Source organism: Gopherus evgoodei, chromosome 2 (genome assembly GCF_007399415.2).
Source record: "Gopherus evgoodei ecotype Sinaloan lineage chromosome 2, rGopEvg1_v1.p, whole genome shotgun sequence".
In the NCBI taxonomy this organism is placed as follows: Eukaryota; Metazoa; Chordata; order Testudines; family Testudinidae; genus Gopherus; species Gopherus evgoodei.
The window spans coordinates 118596593-118622701 of NC_044323.1; the positions used below are offsets into that span (position 1 = coordinate 118596593).

The 26109-nt window shown below is 47.4% G+C and overlaps 1 protein-coding gene across 1 annotated transcript in view; it reads left to right on the top strand.

Annotated features, from left to right (window-relative positions):
• Window positions 1–9652: 9652 nt before the first annotated feature.
• AHRR (aryl-hydrocarbon receptor repressor) overlaps window positions 9653–26109 on the top strand; it is a 112045-nt gene continuing 95588 nt past the window's right edge. Inside the window, exons 1-2 of the mRNA XM_030549368.1 lie at window positions 9653–9720; window positions 21700–21881. Of these exons, the coding sequence (XP_030405228.1) occupies window positions 9653–9720; window positions 21700–21881 (250 nt within the window). The remainder of the gene's footprint in view (window positions 9721–21699; window positions 21882–26109) is intronic.

Consider the following 26109-nt stretch of genomic DNA (forward strand, 5'->3'; position numbering starts at 1 on the left):
TCACCAGGTATTTGTTGAGCTCTCGCAGGTCGAGGATAGGCCTGAGGCCTCCCTTGGCCTTGGGGATCAGAAGTAGTGGAATAAAACCCTTGCCTTTCTCGTTTTCCGGAACCGCCTCTATAGCTCCTTTGCTGAGGAGCGTCTGCACCTCCTGCTGAAAGGAATTGCTCGTGAGAGGGTCCCTGAAGAGGGACGAGGAAGGGGGGCGGGAAGGAGGAAATGATACAAACGTGCAAGGCGGTATCCCGTCTGCACCGTGCGTAAGACCCAGCGGTCCGAAGTTATTTGGGACCACGCCGGGAGGAAAAACGAAAGGCGGTTGGAAAACAGGGGGGAAGGATCCATGGGGGGGAAACTGGTTACTGCGCCCTCGAGCGCACCTTCAAAATGGAAGGCTTAGGTCCCGGCGGGGGCTTAGAGGAGCCTTGGTTCTGCCCCCCTTGTTTCCCCGAATGCCTGCGCCTTCCATTCCTGCCAGCGGCGCCTGTTAGGTCCTGCCCGCTGGCGGAACTGGGAATACGGCCTGCGCTGCTGTTGTTGCTGTGGCCGGAAGGGTCTGCATGCGTTCCCGTGTGTGCATCCCGAGGGACCGCATAATGACCTATTATCTTTCAGACTCTTGAGTCTGGGGTCTGTCTTTTCGAAAACAGGCCCTGGCCTGTCGAAAGGTGAGGTCCTGGATGGTATGCTGGAGCTCCGGCGGAAGGCCAGAAACCTGCAGCCAGGAGATGCGACGCATCGTTACTCCCGACGCGAGGGTACGGGCAGCCGAGTCTGCGGCGTCCAAAGAAGCTTGCAAGGACGGCATGCAACCTTCTTGCCTTCATCCAAGATGGCTGCAAATTCCTGGCGAGCGTCTTGCGGCAGCAGCTCCTTGAATTTGTCTGCTGCCACCCAGGAGTTGAAGGCGTATCTGCTCAGCAGGGCTTGCTGGTTCGAACCCTGAGCTGCAGCGCCCCAGCCGAGTATACCTTACGGCCGAGGAGGTCCATTTCGCCTGGCCTCTCTGGATTTGGGGGCTGGAGCCTCCTGCCCATGAGACGCTCTCTGTCATTCACACCGATTGAACCACCAGGGAAACCCGTGTCGGGTGTACATGGAGGTACTCATAGCCTTTAGAAGGGGCCATGTACTTCCTCTCGACGCCCTTCGCAGTAGGGGGTATGGAGGCCGGAGACTGCCAGATGGTGTTGGGCGTTGGCCTGGATGGTTCTTACTAAGGGCAGGGGCGACCCTGGTGGGAGCATCTGCTGAAAGGATGGTGACGATCGGATCCTCTATTTCCGAGACCTCCTCGGCTTGCAGACTCAGATTCTGAGCTACTCGCCTGAGGAGGTCTTGGTGCGCTCTGAGAGCCAGCGGGGGGGGGGGGGGGGCTGTTGGAGGAGGTACCAGCCACCGCTTCATCAGGGGAGGAGGATGAGGAGACCCCGGCAAGAGAGTGTCTAATGGAGGGTCTCCCTCGGCCCTCGCCTCTGCCTCAGGAGCCAGAGCGGAGTCTTGTTGCTTGGAACCCTTCCTCCCCATCCGGGAGGGAGGGGGGCGAGACAATGAGGCTTCCGGCGCCCTGCGCTCCACCGTCGCAGGCCTAGCAGGGAGCGGTTGGGGCCCCTGGGCTTGATGGTATGCCCAGGGTGTCCAGAACCCCCATTGCTGCGGGCCTTGGTCTTGTTGTGGCGGATCGCTAAATAGCGCCGCCTGCCGTTCGGGCCCCAGACGCATACCCGCTGTCCGTTTTGGGAAGAGACCGACGGGCTGTCTAGAAGGCCACGGCGGGGGCTGACCACTGGTTGGTAAGGGTCTGGCGCGGGTCGGCATGGACGAATGTCTCGGTGCCGGGGACCGGTGCCGGGAGTCAAAAACGGTGCTGGATCGGGACCGGGGACCGGGTTCTATCACGGTCCCGGGATCTAAACCAGTACCGGTCCGCCGCTTCGTTGCCGGGATCGGGACCGGGACCTGCCACCAGCTCGGTGCCGGGAGGTCGACCGAGACCAGGGACCTGCCACCAGCTCGGTGCCGGGAGGTCGACCGGTGCGGCGAGTAACGTTGGGACTGGCTCCTGGAGTCGCGGTGCCGGTATCGGCGGCTGGAGTCCGACCGCGACCGTCTTGAGGCCGACTGGCGCCACGAGTGTGACCGGTACCCGCCGAGGGAACGGTGCAGGGACTGCAGAGCGCGTGCAGGATCTGGAGCGAACCGTGGCGTCGGGACCACTCGATCGTGAGCGTGAGTCCCGAGACGGTGCCGACATCATGGGTTTGCCTCTGGACACGACCTGCACCGAGGTACCGGGGGTGGCTGCTGAGTGGCTCAGTCAGGGCTATGAGGTCCCGAGCCGAGGCGAGAGGTCTCCGGCGTGAATGGGACCAATATCTCAACCCCAGATCTCCTGGGGGGAGCTTGGCGGCAACCGGACTCGACGGACCCTCCTGGCCCGTGAGTCGCGGTGCCGGCGGCGCCGCGGCCGTGTTGAGGCCGGGCGCTCCAGTCGGGGTCTGCCTGGCCCGGAGTAGCAGACTTCGATGGCCTCGTTCTGTCCCCGTGCCGGAGAGGTCGGTGCCCGGGGAGTCTTTTCGGTGCCGGTGCGATCCGGTGCCGCGCCGAGATCACGGCCTGCGAAGCCGCCGGGTGTTCAGTGCCGCCTCCATAAGGAGAGTTCGTGGACAGTCTTTAGGATCCCTCTCCTTCTTGTTCTTGGGCTTAAAAGCCTTGCAGATGCGGCACTTGTCCGATCTGTGCATTCCCCCAGGCACTTCAGCACGCGTCGTGGGTTCGCTGGTGGGCATAGGCTTCTTGCAGCCGCACACTGCTTGAAGCCCGACGAACCAGTCATGAGCCCGGTGCCGGGTGCTGGGAAGGGACTAAGCCCCCGGCGAAGAACTATTTACAACCTATTTAACTTAAGTACTACTATCTACACTCACAATCTAATTAACAGTACGAGAGATAATCGAGAGATACAATGAGAGCTCGGGACTGGAGGACAGCTATGCCCGCGCTCCACAGTTCCAACGACCGACACGGTGGTAAGAAGGAACTGAGGAGCGGGCGGGCCGCCAGGGTTATATATTGGGCGCCATGGCGGCGCCACTCCAGGGGGCGACCTGCCGGCCCACCGGAGTTGCTAGGTAAAAAGTTTCCGGACGAACGTGCACGCGCGGCGCGCACACCTAACTGAATGGATGTGAGCAATCACTCGAAGAAGAAGAAGAAGATACCCTGTGCAGTAACAATGGTTTTTCCGAGATGTGTCCCCTATGGGTGCTCTACAACCCGCCTCCTCCCCTCGACTTTGGAGTTCTCCATAAAGGGCTCTGCAGTAGAGAAGGAACTGAGGGGGTTCACCCACACAGTGCTAGAGGCAGACAATGAGTGAGGGAGTGTGCAGTGTGCAAGAGCTGAATGCACAGACTAACTTGCGGTTCGGCAGTGAGAGTGAAATACCTATCCCTGGGGGTCATCTGACCCAGGGCCTCTCCCAGGGATAAGCTGCTGCAGCATGCCTGCCGACTCTGCTTGAGGGATGAGTCCAATGTAGCTGAGTTTGCTGCAGCATGCCTGAGGGATGAGACAGTGCAGACTCTGCTAGAGGGGTGTCATTGTACCTATTGAGGCTCTTGGGGTTGGGCTGGTGAAAGCCCACCCACAGCTAAAGCCCCCTCCCCCCAGCCTAGGTGGAGGAGCTACCACTATGTCAGGAAGGTGCAGCCAGAACCTGAAAGAAACCAATGGGTAGCTCAGTGGTTTCAGCATTGACCTGCTAAAGCCAAGGTTGTGAGTCAATCCTTGAGAGGGGCTATGTAGGGAATCTGGGGCAAAAAAATCATACTTGGTCCTCCTAATGAAGGCAGGGGGCTGACTCTATGACCTTTTTTTGGGGGGGGGGGAGGGATAGCTCAGGGGTTTGAGCATTGGCCTACTAAACGCCAGGGTTGTGAGTTCAATCCCTGAGGGGGCCATTAAGGGAACTGGGGTAAAAATCTGGGGATGGTCCTGCTTGGAGCAGGGGTTGGACTAGATGACCTCCTGAGGTCCCTTCTAACCCTAATAGTCTATGATTCTAATGATTCTATGAAAAGGTTCTGGATGAGCCCGAAAAGGGGCTGCAACCTGGTGCACTTGATGTAATATGCGCTAGGGTCTCCCTCTCCTGCCGCAGAAGGTGAGGGTGCTGGGAGAGGTGGTGAAATAAGCCAGATACACGCCCGTGCTCATGACTCAGTGAAGGAACTGCCAAGTAATTATCCCTCAGAGAACCCCAGTTCCTATTACATGCCTCGGGACAGGTGGGCACAAGCCCACCCACATCTAAAGGCCCCTCCCCAGCCAAGGAAAGGAGCTACTGAACCCAGGGCTTCAAGTAAATACAGAGACAACAAATGAGAAAATAGGGATGGGAGTGAGGGCCACAGGGTCAAAAAACGAGGGAATGAGAGGAGAAGACCGAGCAGAGAACCCCAGACAGCACCCCACTTGCTCCTTGAAGGCATCCAGCTAACAAGTGGATATGGCCCAGAGGAACTCATAGACTTTAAGGTCAGAAGGGACCATTATGATTGTCTAGTCTGATCTCCTGCACAATGCAGGCCACAGTATCTCAGCCATCCACTTCTATAACAAACCCCTAACCTATGTCTGAGTTATTGAAGTCCTCAGATTGTGGTTTGAAGACCTCAAGCTCCAGAGAATCCTCCAGCAGTGACCCCGTGCCCCATGCTGCAGGAGGAAGGCGAAAAACCTCCAGGGCCTCTGCCGATCTGCCCTGGAGGAAAAATTCCTTCCCGACCCCAATATGACGATCAGTTAAACCCTGAGCATGTGGGCAAGACTCACCAGCCAGCACCCAGGAAAGAATTCTCTGTAGTAACTCAGATCCCATCCCATCTAACATCCCATCACAGACCACTGGCATATTACCTGCTAATAATCAAGGATCAACTGCCAAATTAATTGCCAAAATTAGGCTATCCCATCATAACCATCCCCTCCATAAACTTATCTGCCCAGAGATGTGATCTGAGGGAGGAGCAGAAATAGGTCCCACAATCGCAGAGCTCCTCCCTGTCCAGCATCCTCCTCCTGGTATGGTAGACGGCCACCTGGGCCAATGCCAAGAGGAGGTTGATGAGAAGGTCTCACGACTTCATAGGGCTATGGATAGGATGTGCAGAGATCAGGATGCTCAGGAGTGAAGTGCAGCCAAAACCGAGGAGAAGGTTCTGGAGTAGCCGGAAAAGGGGCTGCAACCTCGTGCACTCAATGTAAATGTGTGCCAGGATCTCCCTCATGCTGCAGAAGGGGGAAGTGTCGGGGGTGATGGTGAACCGCGTCAGATACGCACCCAGGCTCACAGCTCCATGAAGAACCCCTGTAGTGGAGTGAGCAGACCTGACCTGGCTTTTGGTTTGCCTCACAAAGATATTTTCCAGTGAGTTTCACAGCTACTACCAAACACCAGATGAATGTTAATACTTAGGAATCCTGACTGTATTTCAGGTTCTGAGGGGAGAATTCTTGTAGAGGTCATGCACCATTCTGCCCCAGGCCCCACAAGCCTGACTCCTTCTATCCCTGGTCTCTCCAGCTTGTGGTTGTTTCACTTTCCCCTACCGCCACCGCCACCCCCCTCTGTTCTAATCCCAGTCCTCTCCTCTCCCTACTTCTTCATCTCAGTCCTGTCCCCTTATAATTCCTCCCAGACCTAGCTCCTCACTCCTCTGCATTCCACCTTCTCCTTGCTGCCTAGGCACCTGCAAGGGGAGCACTGAGAACACATTAGAGAGTCTCTCTGCTCTCAATTCAATGCCTGGTACTAGAGTAGCCCTTGGTGAATGGGAGGAGTCCTGCAGAGAAAGACTTGTTCATCCCCTGCTGCTCTGGGATGGAGCATTCTTAATGGCTGTGTGGGGCTGGCGTATGCACAGTGGAGTTGCTTACAGGAGTTATGAGGCAATGAAGCATCTGATTGCATACAGAATATTCAGAGAATTTAGCGGCTATCTAAATAAGTCTCTTGAGCATGTTAAACTGCTGTTTTTTACAGGCTCATAACAAGGCCATATTTGGACACATTTCATGAGGATGGCTAAAGGTACATCCCTAATACCCCTGCCAATTTGAAGTCCCTGCTCCTAAGCATGGAGAGCTAGAGCTTCTCAATGAAATGGTTTTACTACTTTCTAATATGAACAAATCAACATATTTTACTCTAACCTCATTCTCGAAATGGCTGAAACCATTTTTGGTGAGTTTTCTAAAAATTCAGACTGAGGCAGATCCCTGGTATGGAAATTCTCAGTCCAACTGGTTACGTGGGACAAAGTTATAAAAAAACCCAAACTTGGGTCTTATAATGGGATGTTTGGAGTTGAGCTTAATATTGGACAAGCCCTATATTATCAGATATTCTGTTCCTGAAAGTATGTACTTTTATACACCGTGGTCAACCATCCTCTAACCTTCTCTTTGATAAGCTAAATACATTGAGGCTCCTTGATTCTGTCACTACAAGACTCCTTTTCAATCCTTTAAATCATTCTCATGGCTTTTCTCTGAGCTCTCTCCAATTTTTCAACATCCTTCTTGAAGTGTGGATACCAAAACTGGATACAGTATTCCACTAGTGGTTGCACCATTGCCAAAAATAGAGGTAATATAACCTCCTGTTCCTACACGATATTCCCCTTTTTATACATTCAAGGATTGCATTAGCCCTTTTGGTAACAGTATCTCATTCGGAGCTCATGTTCAGCTGATTATCCACCATGACCCTCCGATCTTTTCAAAGTCACTGCTCCCCAGAATAAAGTCCCTCATTCATATAAGTTTGACCTACATTCTTTGTTCCCGAGTTTATATGGCCAATTAGTAGAAGAGTCAGGATTTGAACTCGAATTTTATGACTCACAAACTTCTTCCTCTAAACAGTGCAGTTTAAATTGTACTTCTGTGTGGCTGGCAAGAGCACAAACAAAAAATGATTAATTGATTTGAAGGCTCACAGAGCCCATTAGTCACTTAGTCGGTCAGCGTGCAGAACCCCCTGCCCCCGGCCCCTCCACCTAGGTCAGGAGTTGCAGGATCATGCCAGCTGCTTCTGAGGAGCCTCCCCCAACTCTCCTGCCTCCAAGCCTCTGCCCCCAGCCAAACTGCTGCTGGCCTAGGTGTGCCCAAGTGTTTGGGCAGCCCCTCAGCCAGCCGCACCAGCTGCTGCAAAAGTCATAGAGGTCAGGGAATCTGTGACTTCTGGTGACCTCCGGGACAGACACGCAGCCTTAACCATGATATCTCTAGGCTGCACAGTTCCCTGCCTTCACCATGTTATTCTAAACACAGACAGGTTGCTCAGGGACACTTGCTTGCTTTCTGGTCAGAGACGGCTAGCAGTTGTAATTACTACAGTTCTAAGTACCACACAGCTCTTTCTATGCAAGCCTATTTTATTCTTAAGGTAAAAAAGCACTACAGAGACAACATACTAAAACCAATTTAAAAAATTGACATGCGTGCTACACACTTACTGGAGATCCCGCCAGCTCTAACATGCATTCTGGCAGGAGCAGTCCTTCAAAATCCCCACCCAAGGGGAGTCCGCATGGTCATTACAGCTTCAGCTCAGAACAAGCACTCAGTCTTATGAGGTGTCAGTAAGCCCAGTCCTTCCAACCCTTTCCAAAGTATTGGGGCTCTTCCTGCACCAGGGGCCTGTCCATTTAACTGGATCAAAAAGAAGGCCCTGAGCCAGGTAAAACCAGCTATTTATTTAAAAAACACTTTCTTTGTCTGTGGGTCTTTGGAGAATCCTCTCCAGGGAGGTGCTTCAAAGGGTTGATAAGGATGGAAGTATATCAGTAACCACTAGAGAAGATACATACAATGCCACAATAACACATCCATAACTTCATTTTAATGTGTTATATCCCAAAGGTATTAACCCTAATTCAATAACATGTCTCTTAATTCAATAAATGTTATCTTAATTCCATAAGGATTGTTCAGGGTATTGTTATTCTGTCACAGGTACAGCTATACTGGCAATTTAGGTTGTGTTATTTAGGGTATGTCTACAGCACGAATGAAGGTGCAATTGTAGCATGGGTAGGCATACTCACACTAGCTTTAATCTAGCTCATATGGGTAAAAATAGTAGTGCAGATGTGGTGTCATGGATTCCACTGTGCGTCAGCCACCAGAATAGTTTCCCAGGGTCCCTAGTGGACTTGTATTGTGGCAGCTAGCCCATGGTGAAGCCTTTGCCACCACATCTTAGTACAATTGGTACCTGCACTAGCTAGATTAAAGCTACCGCATATATACCTACCCACACTACAATCACACATTCATTGCAGGGTAGACAGACCTAGGTAACCTCAGGATAAAACTTGCAGAAGAGAACTTGCTGACTGTGGGTCCAATACTGTATACTTCCTCATATAACTTTATTCACACATGTAGATAAGTGTAGAAGGTTTTGCAGCCTTGGGCTTTAATACGGTTTTATTTATTAGGGGTTTTTTGTCACTGAACTATTCAGTCAGTCTCCAGACTGTAAACTGGATGTGTGATAGAAAAAGGGTACTCAAATAGGCATATGCATACTGTGTGCTCTTACCAGCTGGGTCTGTGCTCTTCCTCAGCTAAGCAAAGCCAAGCTGGGGTCAATATTTGGATGGGTGGCTTCCAAAAAACCACAAACCCTTGGTACTGCATGAAGTGGTGTTTGTGTTTCGATATGTGGCACTCTTCTGTTTCAGCTGTCACTTGAATCCACAACCCTCATATTGGCTAGGAGGGGTTCTGTGCTGCTGGAGGGACTACAAGATGTAGACCTAATGCTGTGACTACGTGTGGTCATTAAAGCTCTCCAGATGTTTTAGTAGTGGTAACAGTAGCAAGCCAGCAGGCCTGAATTCAGATCAGGGCCCCATTATACTAATCACTGTACAAACACTGAGACGTAACTCCTGCTCCAAAGAGCTTGCAGTCTAAATAGAAAAGGAAGAACAAGCATCGAAGTAACTTGCCTATAGTCACAAAGCTTGGAATTGAACCTGTGTCGCTGGCGAATGCTCTAGGCGCTAGACCCAATGACCTTCTAAGAGTGTAGAAGATGTTAAATGCAAGGACATGGACAAATGCCAGTTTAAGTAATTACATCCTGCTTAGCACAATTTCAGTATGGAAGAAATTATTCCTGTATATTTCAGGAGTTGTGGGATCCTTCCTCATGGAAGGTGACATATAATATTATTTATTATTATTGACTCTAAATATATGTTGGCTAGGAATTAGAATATATATTGGCCAATAGATTTTTTTTAAATGGAAGAAATAAGTCTATTTCAAGCTCTCTAATAAACAAGATGTATTTATACCCATTTATACCATTTTAGATGGTTTAAGGAAACATGAAAATTAAATACAACATCAATATTCTAATAATATTAAACTAAGAAACAGGATGAAGCCTGACACTTCTTTCTTAACTAAGATCACAGTGCCTTTAAGCTTTACATAATGCCATGGTTTAAGGAATGAGCATTGGCTTTAATTGAATTTCCCGGGTTTTGTCATTTTGTGAAAGTGTGGTGAAACACTGAAAACTCTGAAAATGAATCACCTATTGCTTTTCTGTTTCAGTGCCAGGACAATGATTCCACCAGGGGAATGTCTATATGCTGGGAGGAAAAGGAGGAAACCCGTTCAGAAAACAGTTAAGTATCATATTCAACTATGCCTCGCTCTGCGTGGATATGCTACAAGGGGAGATAAGCTGCAGGGTGTCCCTTTCTTCCACAATGCACCCACACAGGAGAGGTTAATCTGTCTCCTCACAGTGGGAAGTACAAGCTTGGCAGGACGGCTAGTTTATCCACTAGTGCTGACTGGTCCCAGAAAGAGTGCTTCTGGGCAGAGCCTAGGGAGGCCCTGACCCTTCCCCTTGCCCCTGCACCCCCACCTAGACTGGCTCTGTGGGGAAATGCCTTTGCATGTTTTAAAGCTGTAACAAGAACTGCTCTCTACCACGTTCTCCCCAGTGCTAAGGAGGCATTATACGTTTCAAAGGACTCAGTGTCTCCTGACACCAATGCCCTGGAAAAGGCCTTCCTATCCTTCCCCTAACATGGCTCAGCCTTGTATGCGGCGTAACTGAACCAAAAATGTATTGAATATGAGTTTGAAAATTGAATTTATTATGAGTTAATTTAACTAAATGAAACAATTAACTGGTGAGTTGCACTTTTGAATAAAGAATAAATTTTTCAGATAATTATTTTATTAGATCATTTAATTATAAGGAGACTTGAATCTATGTTTGTGCAAGAAGTGCAGAAACAAAAGCACTGTAAAGTTACAGGATGGCTTGAAATGCAAGCAAGGAAAGGTCATTATCATTCAAATATGAAATGGTTTCCAGATGCCCCAAGCCACTCACTGAAATAAATGTTTTATTATAATGATCCCTGCATCTTTGTGTTGTACCATGTAATTGTAAAACCAACTATATTTTGGTATTTTCAGAGTTATAAATACAAACTAGCATTGATGGGCCTGGTACTACAGTTAAGGATGAGAAGATCATTAAAATGAAGCTCCCTCTTTCCAGTTGCTCATAACATCTTAAAGCTAGACCATTTAGGCTAAAATTTTTTGTTTGGTCTAAAGGGGAGAATTTTTGAAGGTTTGAGCACATCTGTTGAGCTGTTTCGGAGTTAGGTGGACAACTTGTTTCCACTTAGAAAAGTCTTGCAAATGCAAATACTGTATTTTGTGGTGGATAAGAAAATGCACAAAAATAATGAACTAAGAAGTTATGGATCCTACAATCACTGTAACTTGGCTCCCAGATATATAATATTTTGTTCTACTGTGTATGTAAGCTTTAAGTTTGGCCCTTGTCCTATAAACATGAACTCAATGTCTCCACTTACATACATGAAGTTAAATATGTGCATGACTGTTTGCATGTCTGGGCCTTAGTGTTCAAGGAGCAGAATTACAGTTGCTGTGGAAGCTTGTAACTTTGACTTTTGTGGTTCTATGGCTTCCCTAGAGATTTATGTGCTATCCAAAGGTAAAGCTGTATGACTTACTTGGTTTCTCTAGAAGTGGATGTTCAGATAAGCGAGATAGCTAAGAATAGCACTCTAACAGAGGGAGTAGATATTCTCAGGAATCTTAGTTGAAATCCTGGCTCCACGTATCAGTGGCAAAGCCCCCATTGACTTCAGTGGGGCCAGGATTTTCCCCCTTGCAGGGTGGGAAGTGATTCTGCCTGGAAAATACATTTGCTATAGGATTTCAGTCCAGATACCTGTGCATGCATTTTAGGCAGCCAGGGCAGCTGTAAGATGGATCCAGAAACATGACTCTGGATAAAATATGGTGGAGTGTACACTTTTGAATTATTAGCTGCCCTACTGTAGGCAGTCCTCACTTTCCTGTGTGATGTTATTTATGATTTAATCTGATCATTTTTCAGTCTATGGCAGTGTCTGTCTCTTCCTCAAAGCTTGTCTGTCTGTGGGCCTGGTCCCTGGTGTGTAAGCCCTTCATGTGTTCTCTGCTATTCGGGAACATTCTCTGATATTAAAGACCTTGACTGAAAATGCTGTACTGGCACTTCCGGTGCCCAGAGCCTCTTCAGGATCTGCTTCTTTCATTTCTTTCACACAGACAGAACACATTGGCACTCCAGGACTCTGAGGCAGGAGAACAGGCAGCTCTTGTTCTGCCACGGGTTTTTCACATTCTCTTGGTCCTCTGTGTGAGGAATCAGAATCTGCAGCAGAGCCAGTCTTCAGGCAACCTAATAAGCATGGCTGGCCTGTAATAGGTTGTCTGATTGGTTGCAGTCCCATGCTGGTTGGAAGAGTCAGCAAACCAGCTCGTAAGGCCAGCAGTAGCTTGTTGTTTAGTGACTGCTCAAAGCATTTGTGCTTGACTGTGATAGCTCCAGCCTTGCCTCACTGCAGGTAACCCAGTTCTGACACTCAGCTCTGATTCCTGACCTCTGACCCTTGGCTCTGGCTTTAGACTCCAGTTCTGACCGGGGGCTCTGACTGCAGCAGTGATCCATGGCTCTAATTTCTTGCTACTGACTCCTGTTCTACCCACTGGAGATTGCTCCTGCCCTGACACTAGGCATGACTGCCCACGTCCCAGTCACATGACATTGCTCTCCGGGGTGGATGAAGTCATGGCTATGGGGCTAGAGGAGGCTCTGATTATAGAGTTTACTCCATCTGAAGTGGCATGGGCCTACAACAGGAAGCTAAAAGTCCTTCCAAATAAATAAATAAACAACAACAAAAAGAGAGAGAGGGATGGGACCACACAACATAGGATTATGGGGTCTTGGTGAGAAGTTTCCTTAGTTACTCACTTGAGTTTTAAAATGTCCAGGCAAGGTTTATTTCTTCTTTTACTCATTTCCAAAGACCTGCTCAAACTGCAGGTAATCTAGGAGATTCAGTTTCACATGGTGAGAGCCGAACAATAACTTAGTCCCTGCTAGAGAGGCACAATGGAGAAGATACTCATTATATAACCTAATTTCTAAGACTTCTTGCAGTTGTTGGCCTACACTGGACCTTAAACAAGTTGGTTTCTTCCTTCTTTCTTGTGCCCAGGATCCCTGGTGGGGGTGAGGAAGGGGAGTATGGCATTCTCCTGGATGCATATCTGCACAACCCCATCAAATGGCTCACATTCACCAAGATGATGATAGTGGTAGCTGCTGCTTTCAGGCTGAAGGGTCTGACTGAGGTGCTCGCTTCTGCCACAAAGTGATATACAGATCAGTAGCTCAGGATTGCCAGGTCACAGAGGATACATTGTCACTGCCAAAAAAAGCTGTGTTCTTAATTCAGGTTACCTTCCTAGCATTAGCTAACTTGGATTAAAACAGTAGTGAAGACATGGCATCTCATCTTTTAACTCGGGTTATCAGCTCAAGTTAAGGCCGTAGTGAGCCTGGGGTGGAACTCAACCTGCTAACTTGAGTTAAAAGCTGAGTTGCTTTGTCTTGACTGCTATTTTAACAGGAGTTAGTTAGCTTTAGTTAAGAATACACCATTCATTTGCAGTGAAGACATGCTCAATGTATTCCAGTCATTCCCTCACCCATACTAACCTCCTTTAATCACCCGGCATGCCCCTAAACCAGGAGCTGCAAGGGAATCAGTACAGAGCCATGTGCACTGGGAAAATTCCTCCAGCTACTATTCTGCACCACTTACAGCCTCTGAATGCTGCTGAATTGGCAGAAAAGGGGCTGTAGCAGAGGCCAGATCTGGCTTTCTGCGGGTTTTTTTAAGCTGGTGCTTGAAAAATTTACCTCTCCCATATTAGCCTTAGGAATAAGGTCTATTAGTAGGGCAAAAAGTATCTGTACTACCACACCATACCAAAGCCACTCTCCCAGGTATTTAAAGGGATAAAGCAATTGTGTACTGCTTACAGTGCATTATATTTAACTGTAATGTTGTTAACCCTCTTTCCATGTAATATATTTTGAATATTATATAACCTTTATCTCTTGTTTATTAGACTTTCTTTCCTCTCTGGCCTCACTTCATGGTTTCTTTTGTTTCATTTTTATAATAGAACATGATCTTGGCCTGTGTTGTTTTCAGTATGTTTTTTTTTCCCTCCCTTCCACTTGTTCCCTCATTATATTTTCAAAGTAGGTATGGCAGTTGGGCTTCCATCAACTTGCCAATGCAGGTCTCCGTGCTAAAACAGTTTGAGGTAGAGCTGGTCAGAAAATGGGGAAGAGGAATGTGGGTGTTTCAATGAAAAATATTAGGGCAAACAGTTTTGTTTCATTTTTTGTCAATACTTTCTACAGATTTTTTTGACATTTTGTTGAAAATGGAAGACATTTGCAGTTGCTGAAAACCAAAAATGTATTTGGTTTGGGGGGGGGGTTCAGTTATCTAATGAAAAATGGAAAATATTCAAGGAAAACAAATGCTGTCTATGAAAATGTTTGTTTAGTGGAAACCCCAATTTTCCATTTGAGGACAAAAAACATGAAAAATTTTGACCTGCCCCTTTTCTGTGTATTCTCTCTCCTGAATTGATTTCCCTCAGGGATTCACCTTATTTTTCATTAGGGGTAAGAACATCCCATTCTACCAGGCTGGGTAGAAGTCTGTAATATATGAGAGGTTTCACAGCATCATTCTCTGGGAAGGCGAGAGGAGACAGATAGGGACAGGGGTTGCCCCCTCCCAGAATGAGTAGGATTTTTGGTCCCCCTACAAAAGAAACCAGTGGATCCCAGGGTATCTATAGAAGCTGGCTGTATGGAAGCCCTGTCTCTCAGCCTCCTGTCAGCTGATGATCCTAGAACTGCCTCTTAAATTGGGGTACCATAGAATGGTTAATAGGTTAATGTGGCCTCCTATTGCATTAAATGAGGCAGAAATTTATCATGGGGTTGGTTGGGGGGGCAATCGGGAGCAAGTATAGACAACCCTCATGGAGAGGTTTGGAAGGGTCATGAGGTGCTGGAGGAACATGCTGAAGAACTGCACAATCTGGGGTCTGCTATGTTTCAGTCCCCTTCTCCCACTCAGGTAATGGAGACCATCTCCCTACATTTGCTGGGCCCCAGCTCTTCTATATCTGGTTCAGTTCTCCCTGCAAATCAGTCACAAGCCCCAGCTGCTCTCCTGTTCCAGACAAACCCTGTTAAGGGTGGCCTACGCTAAAGAAGTTTGGCATTTACAGCGCCAGTTCAAGCACCAGGAACTGAGTCTGGTCAAAAGTTTCCCATCAAAATGTTTTTTTAGCCAGAAAACTGGATTTTGATATAAAGGAATTTTGTTGCACAGTGCCTGTTTTCTGTGGGAAGTTCTAACTTTTCATTGAAAAATCAAAAAATTTTCAGCCCCAAGCCCAAAAGCTTTGGGACAAAATGCAAAAACTTTTATTTGGAAATGCCACTGTGATGCTTCATAGGAGTTGTTCAAATGCCTCATACCCCTGTTCTCCTCTATGGGCCTGGCACCCCAGCCTTGAACACTTTGTGTCCCAACTCAAAAGTTCTTATAACATTTTACCGTCGTTTAAAGTAACATCACAGTTGTCCTAGCTTGGCACAAAACTTACAGCTGCTCCAGCCCACATCAGTTCAGTCAGAATCATTTCAGTGCTAATATACACATGAACCTCAAAAGGGGCAGCGGCTCCGGGTTTGTTAGTTTTCATTTATAAGGCCCTTTGTGGCTTAGCCCTGCCCTTCTTAGCATAATTTCTTATATGGTATCAAGCAGTTGACACTCACTTCTGCTCTGCCAGTGATGCCATTTGGCTCTTAATCCATTTTCCCTCAAACACCTTTGAGCTTTGTCCTATGCCATCCCTTACATTTGGGAAGGGTTGCCACTAAAAATCTGCAAAGCCACTATATTATCCTCTTTGAAATTCACCTCTGCCATGATGCCATGATACCTAAGTAATGCCTAGTCATGGCTAGGCAGCTGCAAGTGCTGTTTAGTATGCTAACCATAATTGTCTAATAACTCTTACTCTGTGCTCTATTCATCAGATTGTTGTATGTAACTGGTGTCTCTTGTCTTCTCCATTTTTTAAAGACAGTACACCACATTAAAAGATTAGAGTGTTTTATTTAGCTCTTTAACTCTTTTTACAGCCTAGCACATTTTTTAAAATGTATTCACAAACTTTTAAAATATCAACTCATCTCCACATAATGAAAAACAAAATACAGACGGAAGGGAGTTGTGCCTGGAATTGTGGGATAGATATCACACTCCACAGGCATAGCAACAGTTGAAGGAACTGACTTGTGTAGATACACTGCAGTGTAGGAGAGGATTTACCATGAAACAAACTGTGCTGTGGCACAGGGCCCCCAGTGACAGGGGCCCCCCAAAATGCAGGACAAATATCTGCACCCTGCCTCTGAGTCCCAGCCAGTGGCACAGCAGGGCTCAGGCAGGCAGGCTGCCTGCATGCCGTAGCCAGTGGCCCCATGCCACTTCCGGAAGTGGCTGGCTGCTGGCACATCTCTGCGCACCCTAGCAGGCAGGGGAGGTGGCTCCGCACGGAGAACTGCTGCGCCCCTCCCCTCAAGGGGCACGCAGAGATGTGCCAGCAGCAGGGCTAAAGCAGCTCCTTGCCTGCTCTGCCTCCCTCCCTCCGTGCCACTTTGCTCCCGGAAGTAGCCAGCATGTTCCTGCAGCCCCTGGGGTGGGGGTGACCCCCTCCCTGAGCACTGACTCCCCAGCTCCCATTGGCCAGGAAGTGAGGCCAATGGGAGCTGCAGGGGCAGTGCCTGCAGGCAGCAGTGCATGGAGACACCCTAACACCCCCCCCCCCCCGTCTAGGAGCCACTGCCGGAGGGGTGTGTGTGCCGGTCACTTTGAGAACTGCACCGCCAGAAGTAAGTGCTTTTTTTTTTGACTGGATCCTAAGGGGGGCCCCCAAAATTGAAGCTGCACAAAGGGTACCACTAACTCTAAATCCGCCAGTGCTGCAGTGGATTACACTAACTACAATGGGTAGCCATAGACGCACTGAACCATTTGAGGAACAAATAGCTCCATTACTTGCTTACCACTTAACTCTGAAATAAGTGCAGACTTCTAGTGTACCAGTTCCCAGAATTGGGATCCACAGAAAACTGGCTCATTACATGGTGCTGGCTCCTCTTTTTTCCCATCAGCAGCATCTAAAGGTGTCCAGGATTTCTATTGCAAAGAAGAACCTGGAGGCTTTTATAAGCAGCCAGAAAGAAGGAGGTATCAGCATAGCTTCCTTTATTAGAAGCTGCTGCTAACGTAAGAAGTAGAGCGTAAAGAGGTAGGATAGTCAATGGGAAATTTGGTGATCTCTGAGGCAATCTCACAATTGTGATGTGGTCCATGCAATGGAGGAGTTCGCAAATCTTGTTCTAGTGCAGACCAACTCTTAAAATGTGCCAGTAACCAGCACCTTGTCATCCACTTGCTGCTCAAAAATATGGTATAGAATCTATACCAGGGGTCAAAAACCTTCAGAAGTGGTGTGCCGAGTCTCTTTCTCAGGCGGGCAGGGCAAGGGAAGCCCCTCCCAATATCCCAGACCCCACTCACTGGCAGAAGCTGTGGGATGGGGGAAGCCCCTCCCCCAGTGGCCCCTACCCTGTTCCCATCCCTGCTGGAACCCACAGAATGGGTGAAGCTCCCTGAACCCATGTCACCTGACCCCAACCCTGGCAGAAGCCGCCGGTGGGGGAAGCCCCAGCACCCCCCAACCCTGTCCCCAGCAGAAGCGTGGGGCAGCAGGGGGAAACCCCAGTGACTGACCTCACTGTCTGGCAAAAGCACCGGGTGAGGCAGGAGAAGCCCCAGCGCCCCAACCCTGGTCCCCCGCAGAAGAGCAGTGGGCGGCGGGGAAGCCCCAGCACCTGGACCCCTGCTGTGGCCCTGGGACTGGAGGAGCTCTCACTCCCTGCTGCAGCCCAGGGCCAAGGCCGCAGTGTAGCCACAGTGTGTGCTGGGCAGAAAGTAACAAATGGATTGCAGAGCCACAGCAGGGGGCAGAATGTGGGGACCCTGGTAGAACTGGGGTGCCCTAGGGAAGGGGCAGAAAGGGGTGGAGCTGTGGGCAGGGCCGCAGGCAGAAGGGGTGGAATGAGGGAGGGACCACAGGTGGAAGGGATGGAGAGGGGCCCTCCACTTGCTCTGGCCCAGGGTCCCAGGAAACCTTAATCAGCTTCTGGCCCAGGCTCAAGCAATTTTTTAACTCTCATAACTGATGCAGCAAGCCCAGAGGCATTGGGGTTATGAACTGCAAAGCCTAGTGGTGTCGGAGCTCAGCCCTGGCAAGCCCTGGTGCAAATTAAGCACTACGGTTACCTCAGTCCACACCTCTCTGTCACTGTAGACTAACAGAGCAGCTATGGTTTTAGAATAAGATCACATAATTTCTATTTCCAATGTGCTATTCTTGACTATTTTTTACCCATTGCGGTCCAATCAAATCAAGCACTCTTTTACTGGGACTCATTTATTTCTTCGTCACTCTGTTGCTGCCTTACTTCAGAGATCAAGATAGGGTAAGTGTCTACATTGTGGTCTTTGGTCTGTGATATAGGAATATTAGATGTAATATTTTCTAATTTTTTCACTGTTTCTCATTCCTTGGTGTCAGAGTGAGTATGACTAGCTCATACGTTAATATTGCCTGGTATCTACATCAGCTGCTGAAAAAGCATCTAACTCTGGGACAGGAGACAGAATGTTCCTCCCTCTTCATTAATGGCCTAATTTGTTAGATATTCTCTCTCTCTCTCTCTAAATGTAGATATTTACTAAGCACCAGTCACAGCTGTACTACTGCAAGTACTTGAAAGCAACTCCATTACCTGTTTCAGTTGCATTTATTTTTACCATTTCAACAGCCCCCCACCTCAACACTCACAAAAAAAACGGTGTTAAAAGAACATTATTAAGGATACAAAATCAACCATTCAAAAAATTAGGGAATGCCTGATTTAGAGCTGCCCATGCAACCTTAATTCAGCCCCTTTGTGTGTTCATTATGATAGTCTTTAATTACTTGATCCCTTACTGTTTTTTCCCACAGAACCCCTGACTTTTTCACTCTACAGGATGGATTTACTAGGGGGCAGAATTAAGAACTCTTGACTATGAAACTTAAATAATCTTCTTTTAACATAGTTGTGTGCAATTATTTATTCTTTTAAGAAAAGTATTATTTTCATTGGGGTGGTTTTGACTGGGCAGTTTTTTATATATTCAAGTTTTAATCTTTGTTTGAACATTTTAATTATTATAAAGTGCCTTGTGTAAAAAGCATATTGTGGGCCCTGCTAGAGAGCCTGTGTGCTTCTGCAGCAGTGTATGGAGACTGTAAAAGGCAAGAGAATTCCTCTGGGGAGGCACTGTGTACTGCTGCAAGATGCCCTGCAGTGTTCTCTGGCCAGCTATAAGCCCTGGTATAGGTGCAGGTGGTCCTTCCATTCTGTCATGCTTTATTAAATATTACAGAGATTAAAATCTCCATAAAACTATCCTGTGGATATTGCAATGTCCAAAGAAAGGAGAAATCATGTTCTGAGGAGATAAGCCTGATTGTAATCCCTGCCACTGCTGATGCAGATTGCAAAGGTATGAGTGAATGTCACTTGTAGGTACCTGAAGAGCTCTTGCTCTTGGCAACAGAGTGACACCTCATGTTATTCCCTAGCCCTCCTGTGCTTGCCAATACAGAGATCCTTTCCTTAACCATCCTCTGCCCTCAGGATCCCTAGATGTTCTAGTACTTCCATGCTTTGAAATGTTCCTGGGTACACCCACTACATGAAGCAGAGTTTCCCTTTGCATCTCCGCTAACCTCACCCCTGTCGCCTCACTGCGCTCTACATGGATGACAAAGTATCTTCTGACATGCACTGGAAAGTGGGGATAGCACATCTTTTTCCCACCACTCCTGAGACAGGGTCATGGGGTGGAAGACCTTGCCTCTTCACCTGTTCCCCATTCTTGGGAAGGTGATGGGAAGGCCACCTTTTCACCTCTTGATCCAGGTCATACCCCTTGAATAGAGATGAGGAAAAAAATGCTTTAGAGCAAGGAGGACCTAATCTTGCTCAGGGACAGCAACACATAAACAAGATGTGTGCATTACCAATGCTTTCCCCCTTCCCACTGCCAAACCCTACCCCTACAAACCCCAGCTGCCCTCTGTCTGACAGACCCCTGAAACACACCATTGACATGCCACTCAATCCTGGGAAGGGGTTTTACAATTGGTGGGATCATGGCTTGTCACCGAAGATAGTTCAGTTTTAAAAACAAACAAGAAACAGATAGTGGCCCAAATTCTGCACTTGTATGTGGAAGTTCAGTAGAATCTGCTGTATATGTCCACTTATTCTAAACAAATTAAGGTGTAAAAATTGCAGCACTTTGTTTAGTTACTGAGACTGCCTTACACATTGGCAGAATTGTATCAGTAGCACTACATGTGTTTAAGGGGAATGTAAGTTACACATCACCTCCAAATTTGGCCCTGTGATTAATCTAAGTTGGCATAACAAACACAGTGAGGGGACTGGACTCAGTCCAGACATCTTGGGTTTGCTTAGACTTGCCTCTGAATTTGGTCCTCAAATCCCCCACCCTCCATTCACCTTCTTGATACAGGCCATCTGGCCTTTCAGTCTGGCAAGGCAGGGTGTGCAGAGGTTATATTATCTTCTAATGATAACATATTAATTGTAATATCTTTGCAGAAGTGAGAAGAGTTATGTTTGTAGCAAAGGGGGTTGTGCATGTTTATAGCCCTTATATGCAGGGTATGTCTGTGTACTTGGAGTCTGTATCCCAAATAAGGAAAGTATTAAAGGATAGGAAATCTTTAGTTTTTGTTAGGAAAATGAATGTGAGTGTATCAGGAAATGTCAAGAATGGTATCAGAATCCTAACTGAGAATTTATTACTTTTTGTGTGTGTAACTTTAGCGCCCTCGTGGCCAAGATGGAGTCTGCTCTGCGGGCAGTTCTGGCCAAGAGAAGGTGCGTGCAGGAATGCAGCAGGAAAAATCCCTTCCACCCAAGGGGCACCTGTTTTAACCCCCCCAGAGTGAACACACACACACACACACACACACACACACAGGAAAAGTACAATGGATATAACAAAGGGAGATATTTATTTACAGAGGAATGAGAGGAGCAGTACAACAAGGGGAAATATAGGGGGAGCAGTAGAACAGGGCTGCATCCAAACCAAAACCACATGGGCCCAATGGTAGCACAGTCTGACAGGGCAGACACTAAGCAATGTGTCTGCACACAGAGTTCAGGAATCCTGAGCAAAGTTCCAGTCCAGTGGTGAGTCTTGTGCGCTCCTGGTCATCTTCGGCACCAGTGAACTCTCCCCAGCAAACCCCTCCGGTGCCCTCTTCTGCCACTCTCTGCAAAGCCACACAGAGCGACCACCTCCCCACTTAACTAGCTACAACCTCCCTCCTTGTTCCCAATGCAGGGTCACAAGCCCCAGTACTCACAGCCCCATGCAGCTCTGGGCAGCCGTGATACTGGGTCCAGCTCCGGCCTGTCCTTCTCAGGCGATTCCTCCCTAGCACTGTGCTCCTCCTGGCTCCTGTCCTGGGCTGTCCCCCGATCGGCCTGTTCTCCTCAGGCCTCAGGCAGATTCTCCCTGCTTCCTCTTCCAGGGCCTCCTGGCTGCCTCTCTCCCTCCCTGGAGCTCCAGACCTGCCCCCTCGTGTTTCCCTCCTTTTTTCTTACTCTTCCCCTCCCCCCGGGAAAAAGATTTAAAGGGGCCATGCTTTCTAAACCCCAAAGGGGTTATATGTTTCAATTCTATGTTTTATGCTGTAGGAGTATATATTACAATCCCTTTGTCTGCTGAGATCATTAGAGAAGGAAGTCTTATGTTCTTCTCTGTTGCATCATTCCCCACTGATGGCTGAATAATTTTATTAAACTAAAACCTTTCTCCTCTATTACAGTAAACATGCTTTGTATAATGAGGAAGGAAAACGAAGAATGGTTAGATTTTAAATAACTGTAAGGATTCATTTACCTAAAGATAATCTACATGTTTCTATGATTAACTAATAGCAAACAGTGTATCAATTTCCCTGTATGCAGGTATAATGAATGATTAACAATGCTTTTTCCCACCACAGAAGGCCTGCCATTGGGAATGAAAAGTCTAATCCTTCTAAGAGACATAGGGACCGTCTGAATGCTGAATTAGATCATCTGGCCAGCCTCCTGCCTTTCCCACCTGACATAATATCTAAATTGGACAAACTTTCTGTCTTGCGCCTTAGTGTCAGCTATCTCCGAGTCAAAAGCTTCTTTCAGGGTAAGTCTCTTAAATATATCAAACACTTCAGTGAGGTTACAGGGATACTGTTAACTTAAACATATTTTTCCACTTGTTTGCTTTGTGCATAGGACACCACTTTGAGTATAATCAGTTTCCTCTGTTACAGGTTTTTCAAACAACGATGGGATAAAAGTATTTTAGAAAATAGGAAAATGCAATTGTAAAACCACAAAAAAATGGCAGGGAGACTCAGGGGCACAAGCAATATCTGAAACTATTTTCACCTCATTTCTGAAATTGACTAGATTTCAAGGTGATAATATCCTTTTAAATATGTTGTACAAGTTGAGCAACAGCTGTATGGTGACGTTATCTGCATTTACAGTATGCCTAACAGGAAATAGACCTGGATGAGGGGCCAAAGGGATCACTTTCTTTCAGGAGAAGTGAAATCTGAAATCTCAAGTGTTGACTAAAGCCATAATGGGCTGCACTTTGTTTTTGTAGTTGTCTGGCACACTGTATAATCAAAACCAAATTGGTACGTGTGGATGTCCATAATAAGAATTCTTCCAAATTTGCAGACAGTTCTAGTTTCTTCTGTTAATGAAGTGTTTTGATATTTTACCATCAGAAAATATTACATACAGAAGTTGGATTATAATAATGTTGGCCTGCCAAGAAACATTACTTTTAAAACCCAGGGAAATAAAGCATGTGCCTCTGTTGCCTCCTATTAATCAAATTCTCTTCTACTGCTTATAGTAAGTCAATAATGCAAAAACTAAAAAGTGAACATCAGTGACTACTGGAATAATCATTTTAACTGATTCTTTGAGTTGCCCACCACATGCCAATAGACAATTGCTTCTCTTTCACCCTCATTTCTTTCTATTCCTAGCTGTTTTTAATTTTATATTCTGGCAGAGCTCTCTCTGGGAATCTAAGGTGCCTGAGAAATACCAAGTTAATACTTCTGTTGAAATCATGGCTGATTGTGTCAGGCAGCTTATGGTCATGAAAGATATAATGGCCTAGGTCATCACTCCTAGAGTTTGCACATGAATCCACCCACTCCAACCGTGACATGTGAAAGACAAATCTTTGGCATCTTCTCTTAGCAGAGTCTCCTCTGTGGGATCATGGGAACATGGTGGAGACTGGGTTGGCCAGGAAAAGGAGCAGATGGACTAGGTGTAGAGATAAGTGGATGCACAACTTTTCCCCTCCCTCCCTCCCTGCAGAGAAACCTCAGAAGATATTATGGCACCAGATCATCTTACGTTTTCCACAGAGCCTCCTCCACAGGTGTTCCAGGACAGGAAGGTAGAGGTTCCAGAGCCAATCCAGCCGTATGGGACCTCTGCATGGCTCTTCCAGGTTTGAGGGCAAGGCAAACCCCACACCTTCAGTGATATGATGCGGAGAGATCTCCAAGAGGGAATCCCTGTGCAGATTTGCTCTCCTACAACCCCTTCTGGCAGGTTTACAGCACAAGGAGATCATCTGGGCCATTATTTTGTCCCTGGTGGTTGGAAAACCAGGAGAGATCATTTAGATAAAAGCAGTTTTGGAAATCAGGAAGGGAAATAGCACTCCTTAACAGGGTTTTAATTGCTTTGTGTCTGCTTGTTGCCAGATCTGCAAAGTCAGGATTTCCCAGACCTGGGAATTAATATCAATAGCACCACTATTATTCACCAGAGATCTCCTTTGGGACTCTATATTAAACCTTAAGTATTCTATGCATAAGCAGATGTTGACAAAGCTCTTTTTGGAAGCTTTTGCTCGTATAAAGGGAAATTTATTAAATTCAATAGAGAGACTACTTTTTTCAGGTCCTGTCTTCAACTGCAAATGCTTATTACCTAAGAAAACTTAGGCACATACCGAGTGAAGAAGAGAGAAGCAGTCTTTCAGGCAACCGGGTCCCTAACCAATTAGGACTTCATAGATTAGCACTAACACCTTGAATTCCATCTTCAAACATGTAGGAATCCAGTGCAGATCCCAAGGCTCTGGTCTAATGTGTTCCATGCATGAAACTCTGCTTAATAATTGGGCTGTAACATGCTACAGAAGATCAGTTTCTGGGTGGTCTCAACTTGGTATCCCATGCAGAATACATTACAGCAGACTAGTCATGAGGTGACAAAGGTTCAGATAGCTGTGGTGAGGTCCGCATTGGAGAGAGAATCACATCCATCTCACCTTGCACAGCTGAAGAAAAGTGCCCTTGGCCATGGTGACAATCGGGTATCTGGGATCTAATAAAATTTGTAGGCTGTGCGCATCTGTTATAAATGGTGGCTGAACTCCCTCCATGTGGGGCACTGATAAAATATGTACCAGTTCCACCAGATGCTTACCTCAACCCACCAATATTATCATGGTATTATCTAAATTAAGTTGCAGGTCCTCTTCCTTGCCCCAAGTTCAATATAGACACTATGCTATTTGTTCTTTTTTTTCTGGTTGGATTAGACATGATAGACCTGGGTGTCACCTGCAAATTGCACACATTGCAGTCCGTGGGGCAGAGGAAAAATTGCCCACAAATATTCTCTAGGTCCTTTCAGAAAGATCAGAATGGACCCATTCTAGCAGTACCACTGACCCCTTTTAGGGATTGCAGGTGGGTTAACAAACCTCATGATTAACTGTACCAAAGGCTGGTGACAGATCTAAAAGAATCATGAATGTTACTTTATCTTTGCCCACTGCTAGAACAGCTAATCCTAATGGAGCAGGGACTGCCTTTTTATTACATATTTGTACTGCACCTGGCACAATCAGGACCGGCGCTAGGGGTTTGAGCGCCCTAGGCGGACGGCAATTTCGCCACCCCGCGCGCTGGTCCCGCGGCTCTGGTGGAGCTGCCGCAGTGGTGCCTGCGGAGGGTCCGGTGCTCCGCGGCTCCGGTGGAGCTGCCGCAGTCATACCTGCGGGCAATTGACCGGAGCCGCGCGAGGAGCCGACCGTCTGCAGGCACGACTGTGGCAGCTCCACCGGAGCCGCAGACCAGCAGACCCTCCGCAGGCACCAATGCGGCAGTTCCACCAGAGCTGCCTGCCGCCCCCTCCGGCAAAATGCCGCCCACCAATTATTCTGGAGCCCTAGGCATTGCCTAGGCTGCCTAAATGGTAGCACCGGCCCTGGGTACAATAGGCTATAATCCTGATGAGGGCCTCAAGGCAAAATCACAATACAAACAGCAAAAATAATAATAATTTTCTATTCCATACCTTAGCATATGACCTGATTGGCTGGGGTAAAGGAAATTTGAGGACTAAAACTTTCCCAAAAAATGAGACTATACTTAGCCAGACTGGCAGTTTGAAGAGCTATTTGGTTTTTCTACTCAGTGGACTCAACAGCTGAGAACTGCTAACACCCTGTCCTCCTTCCCCCATGTGGAAAATACTGACTATCTTCACTAACACTGGATCCAGTACTTCTCTTGGTGACCTTCAGCAGCCAGGAAGGACAAGGATCCATCTCACAAGTTGGAGCTTGAAGCTGCTACAGCATCTGCATAATGTCAGTGGACAACACTGATGGAAAATCAAGCAGAACAGTCTCATTAATTGTCCCATTGAGACACTGCTCTGTTTCATGGCAGTAAACAGCTCAGTCCACATAGGAGTGGTTTTCTCTGCAAAATAATGCAACCCTTCTGCCAGGTGGAGCCGGCAGCAATCAGGGTAAGGTTCAATATCTAGGGGTTCCTTTTCAACAATACAACACAGAACTGACTTGAGCCCCCACCCAGTAACTGGGAAAATTACATACCATCCGTGGGCACCTCTGAGAGGCAAAACTTCCCCTCTCACAAGCATAGAGTCTGTGTGTAGAAAAGAAGCTTTTAATGCGGTAGCTGCGGCATGTACATGGTCCTAGAGGGAGCACCTGAAAGGAGTTTCATCTACATGAAGTGCCGCCTGATAGAGCTGCTGGAGGAAAAGGTAAGGGGACTGGAGATGCAAGTGGAAACTCTGGCTGAGTTTAGAAGGGGATTCGAGCAGTTGATGGAACACAGACATGATGAGGCACAGGGGACAAGCTCAGACGAGCAGATAGAAGCAGGACCAAAGGACTCTGAGGAGGGGCTGCTGGGTGAGGAAAGTGGACGGTGGAAGCATGTGACTAGGAGAACCAGGCAGAGGAAAAGACGGGCCAGCGATGGAGAAATAGAACTCAGGAACAGGTTTGCTGAGTTGGGAAATGAAGATGGAGCACAGCAGGCTGCTGAAGGACAAAGGGC